Source organism: Delphinus delphis, chromosome 2 (genome assembly GCF_949987515.2).
Source record: "Delphinus delphis chromosome 2, mDelDel1.2, whole genome shotgun sequence".
Lineage (NCBI taxonomy): Eukaryota > Metazoa > Chordata > Mammalia > Artiodactyla > Delphinidae > Delphinus > Delphinus delphis.
The window spans coordinates 29652678-29677323 of record NC_082684.1 but is presented as its reverse complement, the minus strand read 5'-3'; the positions used below and the strand labels follow the sequence as shown (position 1 = coordinate 29677323).

Sequence of the window (24646 nt, the reverse complement as noted above, 5' to 3'; positions counted from 1 at the left end):
TTTTTTACTGTATACTTCCTGGCTTTAGAACCGTATGTATGTTTTACCTGTTCAAATAAATAAATTATACTTTAAAAGACAATAATATGGTTAGTTTTTAAAACAGTATCTGAAGTATTACTATAAAGATGAAGGGGTGTGTGTGTGTATGTGAGAGAGAGAGAGAGAGAGAAACAGTGCTCTAGTATCCCCGTATCAGCTCCAGGGGCAGGGCAGGGTGGGGCTCGCTAATGTTCATCATAAACCGGAACATCCAGTAGAGTACCATAAACAGGCATTTTATGATTGCCGCTTTCATGCTAGGCTCACCCAGTTACAGCTCACGTAGCCTGGTAGGACAGCTGTGGTGCCATAGCAAGAACTCAGGTTTTGAAGCAAGAGACTTGGATTTGATTCCTGCCTCTGCTGTTTTCTGGCTGTGAGATTTTGGACCAGTTGCTTTAGTGTTCATCTGCCAAAACCTCCCAATATATGAAAAGAATAAATAAGATGACGTGAGAGTGCTTTGTAAATTATATAAGTACTTTATATTAATTATATAATACTAAATTATATAAATGCTTTGTAAATACTCTATAAAGGGAGCTGATATTACTTGCATTTTAGTTTATATTGAACATTAATCAGCCCATCAAGTTGGTCGTAATTGTATTGCTGAATATTAGTCACAAACATAACATTCTTAGCGTATGACGTAGTCACCTCCTTCTAAGAAAATAGAAGTATGAATTCCCTCAACCCTCCTGCTCCTCAGCTATCAATCACACTATACCCGTGTTTTCCAGATCCCACCTTCCTCATAACCATTTCCTTCCTACTGAACTTTAGTGACTTGTGTTCGGCAAAAATTATCTTTCTTGGTGAGTGGTATACATATTTCTATCTTTTGTGCTTTGCAGTAGTTTCCTTTCCGCTCCTCATAGGGCTTGAGTCTTCATAAATGTTTTCTCCATGAGGTCAGACTGAGGCAGAGGGCACCAGTGCCTTTGTAAGTCCAACTTTTCTCTCTCCTTCTCTTCTCCGCCATTTATCCCTTACCCTGTTTCATTAATTATCGTCTGTCTTGTATCATCACCCTTTTACTCTAATCCTAATTCTATACTTTGACCTGGCAAGTATGCTTAAGTCTCTAAAATAACTTTTTCAAATTTGAATCCCTTCTGTTGTCACTTTTTTTGTTTTTGTTTTGCTTCAAGGAATGATTGCCTCTAATTTCTCAGTTTCCATTCAATCCCCAGTCCATTATGATTTATGAATAACCTGCTGCTTCTCTCGTTGGTCGTCATCCCACTCTGTATTTTTCCTTCCACAACTGTTGTAGTACATTAATGACCAACATGTCCATCTATACTTTCTCCCTGAAATTTCATCCACTTGCATAGCAATGGAAACTAATGACTTCCCCCAACTCTCTTCTGAGCTTGAAATTCTTATTAACTGCCTTTGGACTTTCCTGCCTGGTTGTAGGTACTTCAGATTCACCTATCTCCCTAACTAAAATCTCTCTCCTCTCCTCTAGCCTGCTCATCTTCTTGTGTTCCCTATATCTATCAGTGCCATCACCACCTTTCTAGTCCCTTATGCCTAAACCTCCAGAGTCATCCTTGACTCCTTCCTGACCATTCACATGTAATTTGCCACAAAGCCCTGTCAATTCCACTTCTGAAATATTCTTCTCATACCTGTCCTATTTTCCATCGTCACTCAGTCAAGTTTCTTGAAAATGAAACATAATCTGATGTGTCACTTCCTCAACCTTAACAATTTTTATGACTTTCTGTTTCCTACAGGACAAAGGTTGAAGTCCCTGGCATGGCAAACAAGGTTCTTTACAACCTGTTCCTAACCTTCCTTTCCTGCCATCAGCCCTGACCACCCTGTCCTCCAGCCCCCTCAGGAGTACTCACTGATTTTCTACATAGGCCTGTGCCACTCTACATGTTGTCTCTGCCAGGAGCCCATTCATTTTCTGCTCAAGAATTATATCTTTTATGTTGTGTTTCTTTTTTATTTTATTTTATTCTTAATTTTTTATTGACATATAGTTGATTTACAATGTTGTGTTAGTTTCAGGTGTATAGCAAAGTGATTGTTATATATATATATATATTTTTTCTTTTTCAGATTATTTTCCATTGTGGTTTGTTACAGGGTATTGAATATAGTTCCCTGTGCTATACAGTAGGACTTTGTTGTTTATCTGTTTTATTTATAGTAGTTTGTATCTACTAATCCCAAACTCCTAATTTATCTCTCCTCTACCCCCTTTCTCCTTTGGTAACCATAAGTTTGTTTTCTATGTCTGTGGGTTTGTTTCTGTTTTGTAAATATGTTCATTTGTATCATATTTTAGATTCTACATATAAGTGAGATCATATGATACTTGTCTTTCTCTTTCTGATTTACTTCACTTTGTATGATAATCTCTAGGTCCATCCATGTTGCTGCAAATGGCATTATTTCATTCTTTTTTATGGCTGAGTAATATTCCATTGTGTGTGTGTGTGTGTGTGTGTGTGTGTGTGTGTGTGTGTGTGTGTTGCATATATGTATATGCCACATCTTCTTTATCCATTCATTTGTTGATGGACATTTAGGTTGCATCCGTATCTTGGTTAGTAAACAGTGCTGCTGTGAACATTGGGGTGCATGTATCTTTTCAAATTAGAGTTTTGTCTGGATATATGCCCAGGAGTGGGATTGCTGGATCATATGGCAACTCTATTTTTAGTTTTTCAAGGAACCTCCAGACTGTTTTCCATAGTGGCTGTACCAATTTACATTCCCACCATATGTTGCCTTTCTTGATCATACAAAATTAATCAATCCTGTAGCACTTTGTTCACATCTCTAGTATAACATTTCTCCTATGTTAAAACTATCTCATGAGCTACTTAAGGACAGCACCTAGATCTTTTTAATTTCAGTATTGCCACAGCAGAATACCTGGAATATAGAATTCCGATTACTTGTGGAATGAATAAATTGAAAGTCAAAGGAAAGAGAAAGACCACATTGAGTGTGCAGAGCTTGCATGTTGTCTTGTGAATGGCAAATTGAGAGGGCGTTAAAAACTTGATTTCTGCAGTCTGTTACACCTAGGTTCAAACCATTTCTGTAACACTTACTAGCCTTGCCTGTAAAGTGGTGATGATGAGGTGGCTGTGAGAATTAAATGTAAAACTCACCTCAGGGCTCCCCTGGTGGCCTGGTGGTTGAGACTCTGCACTCTCACAGCCAAGGGCACGGGTTCAGTCCCTGGTCGGGGAACTAAGATCCTGCAAGCCGTGCAGTGCAGCCAAAAAAAAAAAAAAAAGGACATATCACAATCCGTAGTACCTTGTAATAATTTTAAGCTATTATTAAGCATGTTATGTATTTTTATTGAATAATAGTATTCCTCTGTAGTGATACTTGGTTAAACTCTAGTCAAAAATGAGGTACAAGAGTGGCATGTTCTCACATGAGCTTCCTCAGAGAACCCTGTCTTAACCGAGCTGATTTTATCTTATCAGCAACAGTGACTATCAGTCTACTTCCATCTCCTGTTTTATTTACTTCTCTGTTATTTTTCTCCTTTTGTCTTATTATTTTTATTTTGCTATTATTGTTAGTGCTCTTGGGATTCATCCTACCCTTTACAAAAAGTGAGTTTTAGATACAGTAATACCAAAAAGGAAACTGAACTTGAAGAATAGGAAAGGATAAACCCAGGATAAGGATTTATAAGTAACAAAGTGGTGGTTAGGTTAAGAGGAAAGTAGAATCTAAGGAAGTTCTACTTCCATTCCTTTATTCATCACATATTTATTGTTCTCTTCCTCTATACAGGGCAAGATGGGAATGGGGTGGGGACAGGGTGGGAGGGCATCAGAATTAAGTCGTAGTTTCTCTCTGTAAAGGTTTTTTTTTAATTGAATATTTTTTGAGATAACTGTAGATGGTAAGAAATAATACCGAGAGATCCCTCATAAATCACTTCAAGGATTTTTAAGTCTTATTAATAATGAAGGTGAGGGACTTCCCTGGTGGTGCAGTGGTTAAGAATCTGCCTGCCAATGCAGGGGACGTGGGTTTGAGCCCTGGTTCGGGAAGACCCCACATGCCGCGGAGCGACTAAGCAACTAAACCCATGCACCGCAGCTACTTAGCCTGCACTCCAGAGACCGCGAGTCACCGCTGCTGAGCCCACATGCCACAACTACTGAAACCCGCGCACCTAGAGCCCGTGCTCTGCAACAAGAGATGCCACCGCCATGAGAAGCCCGCACACCGCAACGAAGAGTAGCCCCCGCTCACCGCAACTAGAGAAAGCTTGCGTGCAGCAACAAAGACCCAATGCAGCCAAAAGTAAATAAATAAATATATATATTAAAAAAAATAATGAAGGTGAGATAGTTCCTTGTACAACTGATATGAAACCACAGGTAGAAAGCACTTCATGATTTTGAAAAAGGTGAGCGTACTCTGCTTGCAGCTGCAGCAAGTAAAGAAGGCTTCATGCAGGTGTCGTTTTTTAAGTCAGACCTCAAAGGATGAGTACAATTGTATTAGGTTGAGAATGGAAGGTGAGAATGAGGTAAGCCATGAGCCAGGTGAAAGGGAGGACCTGGGTTCCTTCAGTGGACAGTGGTAAATAATCTTGGCTTTTAAACTGCATACTTCTTGTAAATTGATTCTTTCTTGCCTCAGGTTTTTGGAACTCATGTAATAAGGGGCCTGTTGATAATCTCGGGTCTAATCATTAAATTTTCTGTTTTTGATACAGAGCACGTTGATTCTACTGGGAGTCTAATTTACTGAACAAGTCTCTCTTGTGCTTTTAGAATGACAGTAGAGAGCGGCATGAGCACGGCAGCGAGAGGCGGAGGCATGGCAACTCTGAGTCGTTATCCAATGGCCGAGCCCCCGGTAACTCACAGCAGGTGGTGGAACAAGAGGAAGAGGAAGATGAGGAGCTGACGTTGAAATATGGCGCCAAACATGTGATCATGCTCTTTGTCCCCGTGACTCTCTGTATGGTGGTGGTCGTGGCCACCATCAAATCAGTCAGCTTTTATACCCGGAAGGATGGGCAGCTGTACGTATGAGTATTGTGTATCATTATGCTCAAGGCCAGCGTACTGTCCTTCATAGCGTGTCATCACCACCTTGAAGGCCTCTGCACTGAAGGGACACGAAGGCTAGGGAGTCCATCCTCTCTGATGGCCAAAAGCAGATGATGCTTTAAGTAGAGAAAATGAAAGCTGCAGAATTATATTTTTCATGTGGTGTCCCTAGATAGGGTTGAACTTATTTGGAATTGAGCAGTTGAGTAGTGAATTTACCACCTCAGGGCCACGGGGCCCATTGTTCTTCTCCCTGGAATGTTCTTTTCCTTTTCTAACTTTGGTGGATTAATTCCTATCATCCTTCTCATCTTGGCTTAAATGTTGAATCCTAAAAGATAACTTCCCTGATCCTCCTAACAGAATTAGGTCCTTCCTGGTATCCTTTCTCATAGCAACCTGTTCTTTTTTCACTTGTTACGATATGCAAGTATTTATTTATTTTCATTATTTAATGCTTGGTTTCCTTGTGTACTATGAGACCTGTGAGGAAACTTTATTTCCAGGGTGAGGTATGTAATAATTGCTCAGCAAAAAAAAAAAGTTGTTCAATGAAAGGATGAAGAAGCAATGCAGGCTGGCACTAAGTGTTTGTGGAACTGTCATGTAGATTTCTCTGGTGCCGTTGGTGTCGACCCTTTGTCTCCAAGAAAAATGCTTTGATTCAGATGTCACCTAGTTCTGTCTCTAGGACTTTTGTGGGGCTCAAAAAGTTTTAAATGAATTTTGAAATTGGTGAGTGTCTGGAAAACTCTGTGGGGTTCTGAAAGCCAAGCTTTTAACCTTTTGGGAGAAAGGGTAAGACAGTGAGTGAAGGACAGGGATTGGAAACAATAACCAAAAGAGGTTGGGGAATATTATCTCTGTAAGTTAGAGTTAGGTTTGGCTGCATATTAAAGAACAGGGGTTAGCAAGCTATGCCCCACAGGCCAGATCTGCCTGCCACCTCCTTTTGTAAATGAAGTTTTATTGGAACGCTGCCATGTCCATTCGTTTATATATTGTCTATGGCTGCTTTCATACTACAGTGGCAGAGTTGAGTGGTTGCAACAGAGACCATATGACACACAAAGCTTAAAATATTTACTCTCTAGTTTTTTACAGAAAGTTTGCTGAGCCCATTATAGAAAATCAAAACAGGGAATTCCCTGTGGTTAGGGAACTGCCGGGGCCCGGCTTCGATCCCTGGTTGGGGAACTAAGATCCTGCAAGCCGTATGGTGCGGCCAAAAGAAAGAAAATCAAGACATCTGGTTTGAATGATGCACATATTTTCTCTGTCTCCCACAGAGTAGTGCAGAGGTAGTAGTTCAGATTGTGTAGTGGCTTCTCTTCATCAAGGACTGAGGCTCCTTTGTCCCTTCTTTTTTGGCTTCTACCCTCTAGGTTATTTCGGGGTCCAGTATCGGTGCTGGAGCCCCAGCCTTCATTCAGACAGCAGGAAGGAGTGGGGGAGAAAAGGACATGAGACGTGACTCTCAGCAGAACTAACTCCTTCCTTAGAAGTTCCACACAACACATCTGCCTATAACTCATCGGCCATTACTTATTCTCATGGCCACACATAACTGGAGGGGAGGCAGAAATAAAGTCTTCTACTGGGAACATTGGTACCTGGGATAAAAGTGTTTTTATGTGAATGAGAAGCAAGGGCAAGCTGGATATGTGACATTATCTCCAGACAGCTTCAGTTGCAGTCACTGTACAGATGAAGGATAATTACCAGCCATTTTACCTTCCTCTGACAACCACTTGTAGCCTAGGTAGTTTATGGCAGAATCTGGTACTTTTTTTTTTTTTTTTTTTAATGTTTTCAGAGTATAGTTGCTTTACAATGTTGTGTTGGTTTCTGCTGTACAGCAAAGTGAATCAGCTATACATATACATATATCCCCTCTTTTTCGGATTTCCTTCCCATTTAGGTCACCACAGAGCACTGAGTATAGAGTTCTCTGTGCTGTGTAGTAGCTTCTCATTGGTTATCAGAATCTGCTACTTTAACAAATCACTAATAAGCTGTGGAGAAAGAACATTTGATGAGGTAATTATTTCGGTATAAATCATCCACTAGATGGAGCCAGTGTCTGGCTCACATAGGTCCACCTCCATATTTTACCTATCTCCTTTTATTTTGAAGGACTTATTTTAGCATATAGCTATTTTTATTAGGTTAAAAACTCTTGGTTAGATTGATGAGATGGAAAAAAGTGACTTATATCAGTTGAATCAAGGAAACAAAACTGGTGTTGGAGAGCATGTAGTTTGGAATCTCCATTAACACTTACCTGGGGCTTTTGTGTTTTATTTTATTTTAGAATCTATACGCCATTCACAGAAGACACCGAGACTGTGGGGCAGAGAGCCCTGCACTCAATTCTGAATGCTGCTATCATGATCAGCGTCATTGTCATCATGACTATTCTCCTGGTGGTTCTATATAAATACAGGTGCTATAAGGTGAGCGTGAGACACAGAGCTTTGCTTTCCACCATCTTCTTTTCATGGTTGGGTTTTGTTGTCACCTTACTTGGTCTAGTAAAGAAAAAGGTCTTATATTCTAGAACTAAGTTAATTTTTAGTTTCCCCCCTCATTTGTGGAACATTTAAAAAATACAAAAAGGCATAAATGAAAAACAGATGTTTTCATATGATATCACACTCTAAATGGTTTTAACGTTTTGATTTGCTGTATACTTCGGACATTCCAGAAGGATACATCCTGAACCTTTGTTAATTCCCTCATTGACAGATAGCACTGTAGCATATAATTGTCTCCATAAAATAACTTATAACTACAAAAATTCAGATTCTCAACTTGAGTACAGAACAGCAAAGCCACCTTCAGCTGCTGTTGTTAAACTCATTGATGACTGGCCGAATTCCCGGTTCTAAATTCGTAGGTGTCCATTCCCTCTCTCTCTTCTGCAGGAACACAGATTCTTTACTTGGGAAACAAAGGCAGGGGAGGTTGTGCAGGAGAGACACAGGCCCAGCCCGCCCAGCCTCTGGTCCCCTACCTCACTCTCTACCTAAGTGACTTGCTTGTGAATTTCAGCTACCTGGCACGTGTTTCAGATTCATGCCTCAGAAAAAGGACAGATTATTACAGGTCATGAACCTTTAGGCTCATTCTCAAATAAAAGAAATATTAACTTTTCAAATATTGAATTCTACTCTCTTTTTAGTATTTACTTCTGTATATTCTTTAACATGGTTAAAATCAAAAGCATAATCAGTATGTGTCCTTTTTTAACTTTTACTTTGGCATAAGCATTTTTCCATATTATAAATTCTTAGCAAATATGTCTAATGGTTACATAATATTTGACTCAATGAGTGTATTGTAATTCACTTTCCCTAATTTGGACATTTAAGTTGTTTCCAGATTTTCACTCTTCAAAAAAGCAATGAATGTCTTTATGCATAGAACTTTTCCGTTTTTCAAATTATTTCCTTAGGGTAAAATCCTAGGCACAGAATTTCTGGAGCAAATTATCTGCATATTTTTAACTGTCTTGCTATGCAGAATTTTGTTTTCAAGATGATAGTATCAATTTGTACTTAACACTGGTAGTGAAAGAGGCTGTCTTACCCCACCTTCACCAGCGTTTAATTTTTTAAAAAAAAATATGTGCTAACCCTCATAAGCAAAGCAAAAATGTCTTAATTTGCATTTAGTTGATTATTAATAAGATGGAATACTTTTTCAGTGTTCACAAACTCTAAAATTATACAGAGTTTAACCTGGTTTGTTGAGTGGGTGGAAGTATTAACCTAGGTGATGACCATTTGCAGTCTGACATCAGAATCTAGAGATTGAAGACAAAAGATGTGTGTGATGGCGACAGGCAGTCATCAACACTCAGAGAGCCAAAGAGCAAATGATGTAAACCCATGTTGAGAAGCATACTCCTCTCCCTGCTTAAATATGCTCATGTCTCAATTACTTTATCTTTTTTTTCCACTATATATATTTGTTTACATATAAGTGTTTACCTGCCAGTTCCATTTCTCTGCTTTATTGGACTTTCTTTGTGACTTGTATCTGGATTATATGCTACTTTTGTTCCTCACATGTTATTGGGAGTCACCTGGGGTTTTGCATTCTTCTTTGGTGTTAGGAGACCTCTTTCTGCTTTGCTAGCAGGAACTTAGAGGGCTTCTCCTGGAGCTCATAGTCTTGCTAATGTCCACTTGGGTTGTGTTGAGTTCAGGTGGAGGAGGGTAGTACTGGAGGGAAAGAGTGGTTGGTAAACTCATCGCTGGCTTCCTGGTACTTCTGACTCCCCAGCCTACTGGCAGCTGCACGCATTCGATCCAGGTTTTGTAGTTGTATTCGGTAGGTAGAACTAGAACTTATCCTGATGTATTTTTGGTCAGTTTTGTGCATATTTTAGTTAATGCTTCATATTAGACAATCTAAAAGGTTTATACTTAGCTGGATTTCCACGTTCACCCATTCATTTTTGTGTTGTTTTCTTTTGCTTTTTAATATTCAAGTCTTAGCAAACACAGCCAATTCTATAGAAACAAGTTGTTGATTTTGACTCCTAGTATAAAAATAAAAGGAGCTTTTGAGTCAGAAATTCAGAAACTTGCCAGGACCTGCTTGGAAATAAGCCCTGAGGATTTGTGTGTCAGTGGTTGATTGTGCAATGTCTTTGAGAAGCACAAGAAGCTAAAAGACCAAACAAACCTCAAAAAGGAAGAAATGGAAAAGGCAGTTAATTATTATATATCATTTGTTATAGATGAAACTGTATAGCTTACTAAAGTCACATGATTTCTGGCCTAGATAGTTCAGTGTTTAGAGGAGATCCTTGCTGTTCTGTACTGAAGCAGGGGCTCTTTTCTTTCAGAGCCTTTAGCACAGGAAAGCTGAACTAGGGATTGTAGCAATATGAGAAAGGCCTGTTTTACCACCTGATGTTCTAGAAAAAGGGAAGGTGTTATTTAGTCATCATCAGAAGAGGCTTTGAATTTAGGTAATAATTCAGAAAATCATAACATTAGTGATTAACCTAAATAAGAAGACAATTTACAACCATTATTACAGGCAGAGTGCTAATATTTTTACCATATGAAGAGCAGTTACAAATAATTAAAATTATGAACATCCTAATAAGAAATTTAAAAAATCCAAGCAGAGAAATTATGAAGGAAATATAGATGGCCAGGAGAGGGAGAGGAAGAGAGAGGGAGAGAGAGGTGTATGTGTGTTTTCTCACTAGCAAAAAATATATATATTAAAATAACAAATTAACATATTTAACTTATTGACTTGGTGAAGGTTAATCAGGCCTTTTTTGTGGAGTCACTAAGCCAGTATGTATCAATAGTCAGTAATTAGAAAATGTTTGTACACTTTGGTTCTGTATTTTGCTTTCATGATTTATCCCAAAGAGTTAAAAATACTGGAAAATATTTGCATACTAGATATTACTCCTAGCATAAAATATAATTGGAAAAAGAAGGAAAACCCCACAAATTCCATGCATAAGGGAAAAGTTAAATTGTGGGTTCATGCATGTAAGTAGACTATTATTTAGTTATTTAAAAATCATATTTAAAAAAAATATTTGGTGGGATGAGAATTTGTCTTTAATAAAAAATTAATTTAAAAAGCAGAATGTAAAATTTTCTATTACCTGATTCTAATCTTTTTAAAAGGTCTTTGCATATGCACACAGAAAACATTTCTGAAAGGAAATGTTAATGTGAACTTTGGTTCTCATTGGTCAGTGGGAATTGTTTTTTCTTTTAGTGTTTCTATATTTTCTATATGTTATAAGCATATGTTACTTTGTATTCAGAAAAATGCTGTTTTTTTTAAATAAAAAACATTCCCATGTTCCCTTGCCCTTTCCCCCATAAAACAAGGTAAAAAGCATTTCTTAAGAAAGTGGAGGATTTCTTGTACATAATATTTAGTCTAACCCTTAATTTGGAGCTCAGTATGGAATACCAGTGTACATCTCCCACTCTTTAAAGTTTTTCTGTTTTGTAATATTTTATATACTTTTTAGTTTTATAACTCGGATTATTTCTAAAGCTAAGACTTGTGATGGGCTGGGATGCAGGTGGGAAGATTCATTTCTGCTTATTATTTTTTTTTTTTGCAGATGAACTAGAGTAAGGACTCCCTTTAGAATATTTTGCTAAAGTTGAAGTACTTAGAGGGAAATGTACAGGTGTCTTCAGTTTACTTTGATATGTATTAAAATGGGCTAATGGGTGGAGAGATGGATAGATGTGTTGCAAAGCAAGTACAGCAAAATGTGAATGGTAGAATTTTGGTGGTATCTGGGCAGTGGTTCACTGTGTGTTTGAAAAGTTTTAGAATAAAATGTTAGGGGAGGGGCTTCCCTGGTGGCGCAGTGGTTAAGAATCTGCCTGCCAATGCAGGGGACACGGGTTCGAGCCCTGGTCCGGGAAGATCCCACATGCCGCAGAGCAACTAAGCCCGTGCACCACAACTACTGAGCCTGTGCTCTAGAGCCCACAAGCCACAACTACTGAAGCCCATGTGCCACAACTACTGAAGCCTGCGTGCCTAGAACCTGTACTCTGCAACAAGAGAAGCCACCACAGTGAGAAGCCTGCGCCCCGCAACAAAGAGTAGACCCCGCTCACTGCAACTAGAGAAAGCCCACGTGCAGCAGCAAAGACCCAATGCAGCCAAAAATTAAATAAATGAATAAATAAATAAAATTAAAAAAAAAATGTTAGGGGAGGTTTTTATGGAGGAACACCAGATATTAAATTTGTTGTATTCGGATAGTCAATTTAGAATATTTAAATGTCAAAGGAATACCAGCTTTAGTGATGTAAAGCCACTCTTTTGACCTTTTCCCAAATTGTAACATTTTATAAAATTGTTTTAAAGAAAGAGAGAATTTTTAAGAAATTTTTTCTTCAAAAGAATTAACAATCACAGGTCATCTTGAGTGATCAAAATGGAACCACAAGACAAAATTAACATAGATTCTAATGTTAACATTAGTAACAACTAGATTTTGATAGCTTAGAGTGAGATAATTGGAACAACTGGATCTGGGAGGCGTGTGGGGGAGTTTTTTTTAAAAAAGAAGACAAAATAATATTCTTGATTTGGAGCTTTTCTTTTCTCCTTTTTCTTTAAGCTTTGATTTGGTCTTTTCTGATTAAGAGATATGTTTGGGAAAGTTGTTGATTAAGTAACTCCTGTCATTAAACAGTAAAGTTCATTGAAAGCATAAAGCATATGGGTGTATCTACCTCAAAATAATTTCACTTTTGGTTAAAACTTACCTGACAATTTATCATGCTTCTCCATTCTATTTTTTAAAACCCCAGACTCTTTGGCTTGTACAGTATTTTCCCCAATATACTCATTACATAAAATTACCATAATTTTTTTTATCTTGTGTAATAGATTATAAAAATCAAGTTGTGGGGACTTCCCTGGTGGTCTAGTGGTTAAGACTCCACGCTTCCACTGCAGGGGGCACGGGTTCGACCCCTCGTCGGAGAACTCAGATCCCGCATGCCACATGGCGTGGCCAAAGAAATTAATTATTTAATTAATTAAAAATCAGGTTCTGTTTCTATCTCTCATATTAATAAGCTGTACATGAGTAATAATGACTAATATTTATATAGTTCTATATGAATTCTGCATAATATTAATGGACTGACATATAAGTATTAACTTATTAATGAACCAAGTTAAATAAACATAGCATAGCAATACTTATTGAAACCTCAGATTCAATAATACTTATTGAAACCTCAGAATATTCTTTTATCAAATGGTTATGTAATTTAGACGACCTGTTTTCTCTGTACAGTTAAAATATGTGTACATAGGTCACTTAACTGAATATCTGATTTTCAATTTTATTGAATTTGATTTATCAATTATTTAATCAATTTATTATCAATTATTTATCAATTAATTTATTGTTTATATAAGAAATACATCAAAATTCCTCCATTGAAAATATTGCTGCTTTAAAGTTTAAATGTTAACTGTTGACTCTGTTGATAATTTTTTTTAATCAAAGTATAGTTAATTTACAGTATTATATTGGTTTCAGGTATACAGCATAGTGATTCGTTATTTTTATAGATTATACTCCATTAAAAGTTATTACAGGGCTTCCCTGGTGGCACAGTGGTTGAGAGTCTGCCTGCCAATGCAGGGGACACGGGTTTGTGCCCCGGTCCAGGAAGATCCCACATGCGGCGGAGCGGCTGGGCCCGTGAGCCATGGCCGCTGAGCCTGCGCGTCCGGAGCTTGTGCTCTGCAACGGGAGAGGCCACAACAGTGAGAAGCCCGCATACAGAAAAAAAAAAAAAAAAAGTTATTACAAGATAATGGCTATAATTCCATGTGCTATAAAATACATTCTTGTTGCTTATCTGTTTTATACATAGTGGTTTGTACCTCCTAATCCCATACCCCTTATTTGTTTCTGTTTTTGTTTTTTTATTTTTATTGGAGTATAGTTGATTTACAATGTTGTGTTGGTCTCAGGAGTTCAGCAAAGTGAATCAGTTATATGTCTATATATATCCACTCTTTTTTTTTCCAGATTCTTTCCCATATGGGCCATTACAGACTATTGAGTAGAGTCCCCTGTGCTATACAGCAGGTTCTTATTAGTTATCTATCTTATATATAGTAGTGTGTATATGTCCATTCCACTCTCCCAGTTTATCCCTCCCCACCCTTATCCCCTGGTAACCATAAGTTTGTTTTCTACATCTATGAGTCTACTTCTGTTTTGTAAATAAGCTCATTTGTACTCTTATTTTTAGATTCCACATATAAGCAATATCATATGATATTTGTCTTTCTGTGTCTGACTTCACTCAGTATGACAATCTCTAAGTCCATCCATGTTGCTGCAAGTGGCATTATTTTGTTCTTTTTTATGGCTGAGTAATATTCCATTGTATGTATGTACCACATCTTCTTTATCCATTCGTATGTTGATGGACATTTAGGTTGCTTCCATGTCCTGGCTATTGTAAATAGTGCTGCAGTGAACATTGGCATACCTCTAATTTGTACCCCTCACTTCCCATTCCCCTTTGGTAACCACTAGTCTGTTTTCTATATCTGTGCATCTGTTTCTGTTTTACATGTACATTTATTTGTATTACTTTTTAGATTCCACATATAAGTGGTATCATACAGTATTTGTCTTTCTCTGTCTGACTTATTTCACTAAGCCTAATACTCTCTAGGTCCATCCACATTGCTGCAAATGGAAGAATTTTATTCTTTTATAAGGCTGAATAATATTCCTGTGTGTGTGTGTGTGTGTGTGTGTGTGTGTGTGTGTGTGTGTATGTTTGTGTGTGTGTACACATCTTATTTATCCGTTCTTCTGTTGATGGACATTTGAGTTGTTTCCATATCTTGCCTGTTGTAAATAGTGCTGCTATGAACATAGGGGTGCATGTATCTTTTCAAATTAGTGCTTTTGTTTTTCTTGGATACATACCCAGGAGTGGAATTGCTGGAATATATGGTAGTTTTATTTTTAGTTTTTTGAGGAACCTCCATACTGGTTTCCACAGTGACTGCACAAATTTACATTCCCACCAACAGGGTACAAAAGTTCCCTTTTCTCCACATCCTCACCAATACTTGTTATTTGTGGTCATTTTGATGATAGCTATTCTGACAAGTATGAGGTGATAACTCGTTTTGATTTGCATTTCTCTAATAATTAACAATATTGAGCATCTTTTCATGTGCCTGTTGTCCATGTGTATGTATTCTTTGGGAAAATGTCTCTTTAGGCCTTCTGCCCATTTTTTGATTGGGTTGTTTGTTTTTTGACATTGAGTTTTTTGGTTTGTTCATATATTTTGGATATTAACCCCTTGTCAGTCATATCATTTGCAAATATTTTCTCCCATTCCGTAGGTTGTCTTTGTCTTTGTTTTGTTTTTTTTTTTAACACAATAACCCTTAAAATTTTATTTATTTATTTATTTTGGCTGCGTTGGGTCTTCATTACTGCTTGCGGGCTTTCTCTAGTTGTGGCGAGCGGGGGCTATTCTTCATTGCTGTGCGCTGGCATCTTATTGTGGTGGCTTCTCTTGTTGCAGACCATCAGTTCAAGGTGCACGGGCTTTGGTAGTTGTGGCACGCGGGCTCAGTAGTTGTGATTCACGGGCCCTAGAACGCAGGCTCAGTAGTTGTGGTGCAGGGGCTTAGTTGCTCCACGGCATGTGGGATCTTCCCAGACCAGGGCTCAAACCTGTGTCCCCTGCATTGGTAGGCGGATTCTTAACCACTGCGCCACCAGGGAAGTCCCGTAGGTTGTCTTCAATAATTTGGTTTTTTTAATGTATTCTTTTCTTTTTAAAATTTTACCTATTTCTAAAGGAACAAAGGTCTACATGTATTTTGGTGAAATTTCTATTTATATTATGAGTAGTTCAGCACCAAAGAGTTCTGTTATAGGTATTCACTGATCCCAAAGCTGCTTGTGTTTTGCCCTTTGAAAATAATAACACATACAGAAGTAGTATACAATTTTTGAAGTAATAAATTTGGATTTTTTTTAGGGTTATGGGATCTGTTAATTATACTGATACTCTTTTCTAGGTCATCCATGCCTGGCTTATTATTTCATCCCTATTGTTGCTGTTCTTTTTCTCATTCATTTACTTGGGGTAAGTAGTGAAATATTTGGTCTGGTTTTCAGAAATTAACTTTATTTGGGCTCTGTAACTTGTCACTTAAAGAAATGTACTTTGTTGATGAATTATTCTTAAATTATAATTGTTTCCATGTATAGGCCATACTTGGTATATATACAACTAGTTAATATTATCGATAGGGATATTCTTTTGTTGATCCTTGTTTATAATAAGTAGAACTGAAAGAACTCAAGACTACAGTTAATTCTAAGTCTTTTTAGTAAAGAATTTACTGTATTCTTTACTTCTAGTAATAATCTTTGAATCAGAATGTTAAAGCATTTCAAGCATGTGTATAAACATGAATTGATTTTTAAACTTTTATATTATTTCATCAGTTAGCCTTTTGCCTCTCAAATGAAATCTTACATGAGAACTTCACATATAAAATAGAAAAAAGTGGAGCTGCTCTGTTGAAGAGAATAGAGGCTCAGAGATTTGCCCGCCTTGTCTTTCTGTCAGCCCCAGTGGCAGAATACAGGTCGTAAACCACTGTACTAGCTCTTAAATTAGGAAGAAGCAATAAAACTAAAAAATAAATTGAAGAGTTAATTCTTTGGTAGAAGCAGGGGGAATGACCATAGACAAAAGAAATAAATGTAAGAATCTCTATGAAATGGATGATTTTCTAGGAAAAAACTAATTACCAAAACTGACCACTGAAGCGATAGAAAATCTAAGTAGAGCAATGAAAAAATACAGAAGGTTGTTGAAGAGGTTCTCATCCCACCTCCACCAGTAACAACAATACCAGGCCCAAATGGTTTCATAGGGAAATTCTATTAAACCTTTAAGGAGCGGATAACTCTAATGCTATTTTAACTGTTCCAGGACATAGAAAAAGAAGAAAAGCTTCCAGATTCTTTTTAAGAAGGCAGGGTAACACTGATACCAAAACCCTATGAATTATCAAGAAAAAGGAAACTGTGGACCAGTCCTATTTATTGATACCAAAAGAATAACTAAATATTCACTAACAGGATTCAGCAACAACCCTTTGAGGATATAATACATATGACCAAATGGAGTTTGTTTGCAGAATGGGAGACTGGTTTATTATTAGGAAATATCAATACAAGTCACCATGTTACTAAGTCATCATCTCGTACATGCTAACAAGAATTTGACAAAATTCGACACTTGTCCTTGGTCAAATTCCATAATAAAACAGATGATTAGTTCTCTAACATGATTAAATATATGAATCTTATTCTAACGATTGGTATTATCCTCTCAGGAAAACTTCAGAAGCACACCTGTTACTGTTAGGACAAGATGAGGATTTCCTTTATCACTATTGTTGTCAATCATTGCTCTGGAGGGACTAGTGAACACAATTAAATAAGACAAAGAAATAGAGCTACACAATTTGGAAGAGAAGGTTAAATTATTAGTAATTAGAGGTAAAATGATTGTTTACTTGGTTACTTACTTTGGTTACTCAGAATTAACCAAAAAAACAATTAGAATCACTAAGTAAATTTGGTAAGGCAACTGCATACAAAATTAATTAACATAAATCAACAGCCATCATGTAAACAACTAGTTAGAAAACATAAAAGAAAAAAGTCCCATTTATGAGAGCAGCAAGAAAGAGAAAATATCTAGGATTAAACAGTAATTGTTTAAGTTATATTATTAAGAAATTTTAGGGAGTTCCCTGGTGGTTTAAAGGTTAGGATTTGGTGCTTTCATTGCTGTCGCCCAGATTCAATCCCTGGTCAGGGAACTGAGATCCTGCAAGCCATGCAGCGTGGCCAAAATTCTAAAAATAAATAAATAAAATAAAGAAATTTTAAAATGCCTCTTCAGGGCTTAAAAAGAAGACTTAAACAAATGGAAAATTATACCAGGTTACATAGAAAGAATATCGTCATAAAGATGTCAGTTCTCTCTTAAGTTTATTTTAAATTTTAATATAAGCCCAATAAAAATACAAATAAGATTTATTTTTAATCTGGACAAGATAATTTTAAAATTTATTTGAAAAAATAAATAAGTGAAGGTACCCCCAAGAATCATAAAAAAGAAGAAAACTGAGGGATACTACTCCTACCTGATACAAAATTATAAAACTAGAGACTTCCCTGGTGGCACAGTGGTTAAGAATCTGCCTGCTAATGCAGGGGACATGGGTTCGAGCCCTGGTCCGGGAAGATCCCACATGCCGTGGAGCAAGTAAGCCCATGCGCCTAGAGCCCGTGCTCTGCAACAAGAGAAGCCACCACAATGCCCGTGCACTGCAACGAAGAGTAGCCCCCGCTCGCCACAACTAGAGAAAGCCCATGCGCAGCAACGAAGAGCCAACACAACCAAAAATAAATAAATAAATAAATAACTTAAAACAAAAAACAAAACAAAAAAAATTATAAAACTATAATAATTAAAATAGTGACACCTGCACTATAAACAGATAATCAGCAGAAAAGATTAGAAGGACTTTAAAAAATGCTCAAATATATAAAGGAATTTAATTTATGATAAAGGTAGTATAGAAACAGTAGGCTGTAAATGGATTATTTAGTAATTGGTGTTGAGATAATTGGGTAGTCATCCAGAGGAAAATTTTGAATTTCTTCTTTATATCTATACCAGGATAAATTCCAATGGATTAAAAATTTAAATATGAAAGTAAAACCGTAAAAGGACTAGAGAAAACCATGGGGGATGGGGAATTTAAGTGTATATATATATATATATATATATATATATATATATATATATATATATATATATTTAATTATGTAACTTAAAAGGTCCTTCCTTAAATCTAATGTTTTATATATAAATATATACACACATATATATATACACACACACACATTCACACAAAACCCCAAAATCAAGCCAACCAACCACACCATGAAAAAAATCAGAAGATGAATGACCAGCTGCTAAGTGTGTTTTCAACTCATTTTATAGACAAAGGCTAATTTACTTTATATATAAACCTCTACATGGCAATAAGATCAACAACAACCTAACAGAAAAAAAATGGGCGAAGGATATGAAAAACTAGTCAACAGAAAGAGAAAGACAAGTTACTTTTAAATATATGAAAATATGCACACCCTCCTTATAAAATTAATGCTAATTAAAGCTGTACATTAGGTTAACAAGGATTAAATAGTTTAATAAATGTTCTAATTTGGCAAGGTTGCAGGAAAATAAACATGCACACATTGGTGTAAAACTTTGATTAAGAGCAGTTTGGCATATCCATTAAAGTTTTATATGAATATGTCCTGAACCTAGTAATCTGTAGGGATAATCATTGTAGCATTGTTTCTGATAGCAAAAGAATGGAATCAGTCTAAGTATCCATCAGTAGAAAACTGGTTAAATAAATTATGGTACATCCATACAATAAAGCCATTGAAAAGAATGAGGTACTCTAGTATACTAATGTGGAAAGTTCTCCAGGAATATCATTAAGAGAAAAAACCCTGGTTTAGAACAATGTGTATGCTATCATATGTATCCGGTAAAGAAGTATATTTATGATATGTATGGACACTCTCTGGAAGGATGCATATGAAGTTAATAATAGTGCTTTCCTTTGGAGAGAGAGACAAGGTTTGGGGGGAAACTTTTCACAGTATATGTTGGGAATTTTACATTTTAGGCATGTATTACCTAGCTAAAGATAACAATAGTTTGGAGTTTTGGGGGTTTTTTGTTTTGAGTGCTGGGCTATCTGAAATGCTTAATACAAATAGCTACATCATCCAGAAATTCCAACATTTATTTTGAAATTTCAAAATGGAAAGATCACCTTTCTGGATAGTCTCCAGAAACCAAAGTTTGCGCTTAAATAAACGAGTGCTTTCTTTCTCCTCAGTTACCCATCTTCTATACTTGTATCTCTTTATTTTAAGATGGAATTCCCCCTCCCAAAATTAAAATACTATTTTCTTCATTATAAAAATTCATTCATTCATTCATTGTGAAAAAAAAAAAAGAAAGAAAGAAAAGAATAAAAGTTTTAAAAATTCCAGACTCCCATCATCTAAAGATAAGTCCTGCATCTTTTCAGGAACTACTACATCGATCTCTTGCTCTCTCTTCTCACACACTATTTCATGTAAATGAGATCATATTTTTTTTTCAGGCAACAATATATCATGCCTATATCCCATGTTTGTGTGCATGTGTATAAAACATATATATATTTAATGGCTGCACTAAATTTTATGAAAATAACACCTTATGTCCTAAGCTCTAAAATTTATTTTGCATGTTTAATTTTTTCCAATTTCAGATACTTCAAACAAGCATTTCCCAAAGTATAGAATAGCATTTTAGGTGTTATATGGCCTTTTTTTTTTTAGTTTTTGTACTTATTTTTACAGCTGTGGCCTGTGATACTGGTTTCCCATTTATATGACTGATACAGAGTTTTCTGTTAAAATAAGCTCAACTTGAGGGAAAAAAGTGCATTAATTTAAAGAAATATATGGTAAAAGTGTGAAGCTGGGATGTGAATATCTAATGAATATCTATGTTAGAACCATAGTTCTAAAAAATGTTTTGATGAAACTTATTGTATGCAAATCTTTTTAGATATCTGTTTAATTTTTTTCAGGGAAGTGTTTAAAACCTATAATGTCGCCATGGACTACATTACAGTTGCACTCCTGATCTGGAATTTTGGTGTGGTGGGAATGATTGCCATTCACTGGAAAGGTCCACTGAGACTCCAGCAGGCATATCTCATTATGATCAGTGCCCTCATGGCCCTGGTATTTATCAAGTACCTCCCAGAATGGACCGCGTGGCTCATCTTGGCTGTGATTTCAGTATATGGTAAAACCCAAGACTGACATTTTGTTCATCACAGAAATACCTCCTGGTGTGTTTTCCTTCCTCTTCTAGTTATCTTGACTTAGGGAAAATGACAACAGTAATGTCCCATAGCTTTTCAGTAAATAATCAGTTAACTCTACTATCTTTTTCATATAAAGATTTCACATTTTTTGAGGTTAAGTTCTTTAAAAATGTTTTATTAATCCCCCCAGTTTAACTCAGTGATGAGTTAGTGGAAGGATCCATAGACTGCTGGTCCTAAGACTTAGATTCAGATCCCATCGCTACCACTGATAGCCTTCATGGCTTTATGAAGGTGATTCGGGCCCTTCAAGCTTCAGTTTCCTCATTTGGAAAATGGGAATAATGCTTCTCAGAATATTTGTCGGAAAGCACTAGCAGAGTGCTTGACACACATAAAATGCTCAACTAATTTTTAATATAAAAATTAAGTTAACTACTTTTTATAAGGCAACTTGGGTAGAATTACTCTTTTAAAGGTAAAACTTATTTGGGCAGTGTGAGCTTCATATTTATTAGCAACCCATGTGACATGGGTCCTGAAAAGTCAGAATATACCTTAGCCATGAATAACCAAGATGTGAACTCTGCAACTCTCACTTTGCATAAAAGCCAAACAGAGATCTGTTTTCAGAGGTCAATTTGTGGTCTCTGTATGATAACTGCAGTGTTCTTTCATCCCTATTCAAATGCTTATTAAAATGTCAGGTGACCTGTAGTAGAAAACCTCATCATTCCCCCTTGATTGATGAATAAAACGTCTGTGGAAATAGAATTCGATTGGCTCTGTTCTCATATTTGAGCAGTCAGTCACAGAACTGTAAAAGTCATATACTCTTTGTGACGGACTTTTCATAGTGACCTTAGGTTGTATAGTATTTAATGGTTTGCAAAGTACTCATCTTTTCATTGCACAGCTGCGATCAAGAATGCCAGTTCTGCGCTCCATCCAGTCAGCAGCTGGTTAATACTTTGCAGTCAGAGATTTTATCAATATGTTCTTCTGTTCCATGCCTTTTTCAACAGCCACAGTTTGCTTTCTCCTTCAAAGGGACACATTATATCTTTACCTAGTGACTCAGGTACTTTAGCAGCCCTACTACTGTTGCACAAAATCTTTGCAGGCTGGATCTTAACCACATCCACCTTTGTCCAGGAGCACAGATACAACATTACACTGATGATACCATCCTCTGAATAAATTCACTGGACCTACTTGGTGAGGACATACAGATATTCACAATAGAGCTCAAAAGGGAGGTGGCATTTCCCTGTACATAGTACAAGGCTCTGCCACCCCAGTTAAATTCCTTAAAGTTACTTGGTAAGCTGAGGGCTTCTGCATCTCTGGCACTGTCAAGAAATAGCAGCTGACCCTCTCTGCGCCCATGATGTTAAAACAAGCCCACTATGTTTTAGGCCCTTTGGGGATCTGGAGGCAATATACTCTTCATTTACAAATTTTACTTAAGCCTATTTATACTGTTACAAATTGGCCAACCTTGAATGGGGACCTCCTACAACATAAGGTTCTAGAATCTGTTCAAATTATAATACAGTAGTTACTTCCGTTAGCGTCCCTTCTCCCGCTTTAGAGGCTTTAGCAACGTCTTCTCATACCTCCTGAAATATCTGGATCACTCACTATGATCATAAGTTGCCCACGGATCTCTGGTGTGAGGAACTACACTTTTCAGTCCCATGCTGTACACGTTTAGAATGGCCATTTCTGACTACATACCGAGCTCTCCTGGAAACAGGTTTTCACAGGCCCTGAACCTGTGAAGCTCCAAATCCATCTGCTCCTTATCTCCATATCATGGAGGCAGCATTCTACAAGCTCAGCACAGCCACCAGGGCCTCCTTGCTAAGACAGAAATGTTAGCCATATGATAGAGCTGAGTCTGGGCCCCCTGGAGTATCTCACCCATAGGAGAGGGTGGACTCTTCTTTCCTCAGTCCCTTGCCAGTTGACAAGGTGCTAGAGGAGGTCACCCCTCTCTTGGACCCCTGGCTACCACGGGAGCCCTTTGGGATCAAATGAGTGAACAAACAGCAGTGGGAGTTTGTACACTTTATGGACAGTATCAAAACTACATGTGAAGGAGCTCACTTGGAGAGCTCTGCTTTTCATTGCTTAATCCAAGCATCCTTGATCAAAGAATGGGATCCAAGGGTCAGCAAAATTAGCTGAACTTCAGGCAGTCGTCTTAATCTGGCCAACAGTTGGCTCCATCTGTGCATTTTTACAGACCCTTGGGACATTGCAAGTGGTCTAGCCACCTGATTCTGCCAGTGGTAGCAACAGCAATTACTTATCCAAGTTTTCCCTCTTTAGGGAAAATAACTGAGAATCTCTTGCCTCACAGATACCAAAAATAGAAATCAAAGTTATACATGTCTCAGTACGTATTAAACCCACAATACAGGCCTCCTCACTTTATCCACTTTGGAGTTCCAGATATTGTTATAGTGACTATTTCACTTCTCAATATACAATGCTGGGCTCTTGAACAAGGTGTGCAGTGGAACTTTCACCACCATACAGTCTCACACTACAGGCCTCACAAGGCACCATTATGACATACTAGAGCAAGTTAAAACTTGATTAAATGAAACATCAGGGTTGAATCATAATAAAGAGTCTGATTCCATTTTTGATATTAAAAAAAAAATGCCAGTTCTGGAGACAGACTGCCTGGGTTCAAATCCAGACTCTTCTACTCCTATCATTTATTGGGTATGTGGCCACAGACACATTGCTCAACCCCTGAGTCTTAGTTATTATGAAGATTAAACAATATGTACAGTACACACGTATAACGGTATCTATCAGTAAATATTAGCTGTTTCTTTAAAATGTATAATCCTGTGAAGTAAGCAAGGCAGTTATTCTTGTTTTACTGCTAAGAACCTGAAGTTTGTAGAGGTAAAGTATTTGCCCAAGCTTAACACCATTTGATCTAGAATATGTGTCCTAAGTCCCATATTCTTTCTACTACATTACACTGTTTCTCCCATCAACCCTCTGTTTCTTCCATACATATGCAAATTATCTCCACAGACCTGTGAGTTCCTTTAAAATAAAAGACTTTTGTGCCCAATATTTAGAGTAATGATTCTTAACTCCATTTCCATAAGATCTGAAGATGTCACAAAGATTGTTCTAAGAATTTCAAAACAAAATTAATTTTAATTCACTTTAATTGCTCTAAAAAATAAGGGTTTATCATTTAGCAATTCTATAAGGAGTAGTGTGTCATAAAACCAAGATAGTTACAGGACATCGCAGGTTGAAACAGGTTAGAAATCTCATTATTTCAGAGCACGGCAAATTTCCCTTTTCTCATCCCAAACAAATCAAAATGGAAGCAGTGAGAGTAGAGATTTCTTGTGTGTGTGTGTGTGTGTGTGTGTGTGTGTGTGTGTGTGTGTGTGTGTTATTGTAGTAGTAGTAGTAGTAGTAGTAGTGTACAAGAAGACATGACCACTTGCAGGTGTGAGGTTTTTTACTTAAATGCATCTGAACGATAGTAATGTCAACACAAGCTATTGAATCTTCCTTTACAAATTTACCTATATCTGTTTCCCATTATTAAATGTTTGAAATTATTTTCTGTATTCCTATACTCTGAATTTTCACGACATAGCAAATGTAAGAAAAACTGCAGTTATTGGAGACAGATGGTGGTAGAATCAAGAATAATTTATGCATGTTGCTTCCTCCTCCGAGTTGCTGTTTTCGTAAAATAAGACACTTTTCAGCACCACATGTATTCTGAGAGCTAAATATTTGTGAAGTGCTTTTGACAGGAGAGCTAAAGAAATGCTAAACTCATGCAGAGGTTTATTAGTTATTTTGTTTGAATTTACTGCCCTCTTATTTCAAGTATCCCTAAATAGTACATATACTGTTTTCAAAAAGGGGAGAAGCTGAATCTCTTCTACTCTGTTCTTCATATTTTGAAAAGTTAAGTCAAATCCCCTCTATTAAATCCTCTCCTAAAC

At 37.0% G+C, this 24646-nt stretch overlaps 1 protein-coding gene across 3 annotated transcripts in view; it reads left to right on the top strand.

Moving 5' to 3' along the window:
* PSEN1 (presenilin 1) overlaps window positions 1-24646 on the top strand; it is a 78168-nt gene that overhangs the window by 27473 nt on the left and 26049 nt on the right. For 2 of the 3 annotated variants that reach the window (XM_060004274.1, XM_060004273.1), the window contains exons 4-7: window positions 4827-5080; window positions 7423-7564; window positions 15717-15784; window positions 20397-20617. In XM_060004274.1, the coding sequence (XP_059860257.1) occupies window positions 4827-5080; window positions 7423-7564; window positions 15717-15784; window positions 20397-20617 (685 nt within the window). Of the gene's footprint in view, window positions 1-4291; window positions 4351-4826; window positions 5081-7422; window positions 7565-15716; window positions 15785-20396; window positions 20618-24646 lie in introns of those variants that run through there. The other variant, XM_060004275.1, reaches the window with a different exon arrangement.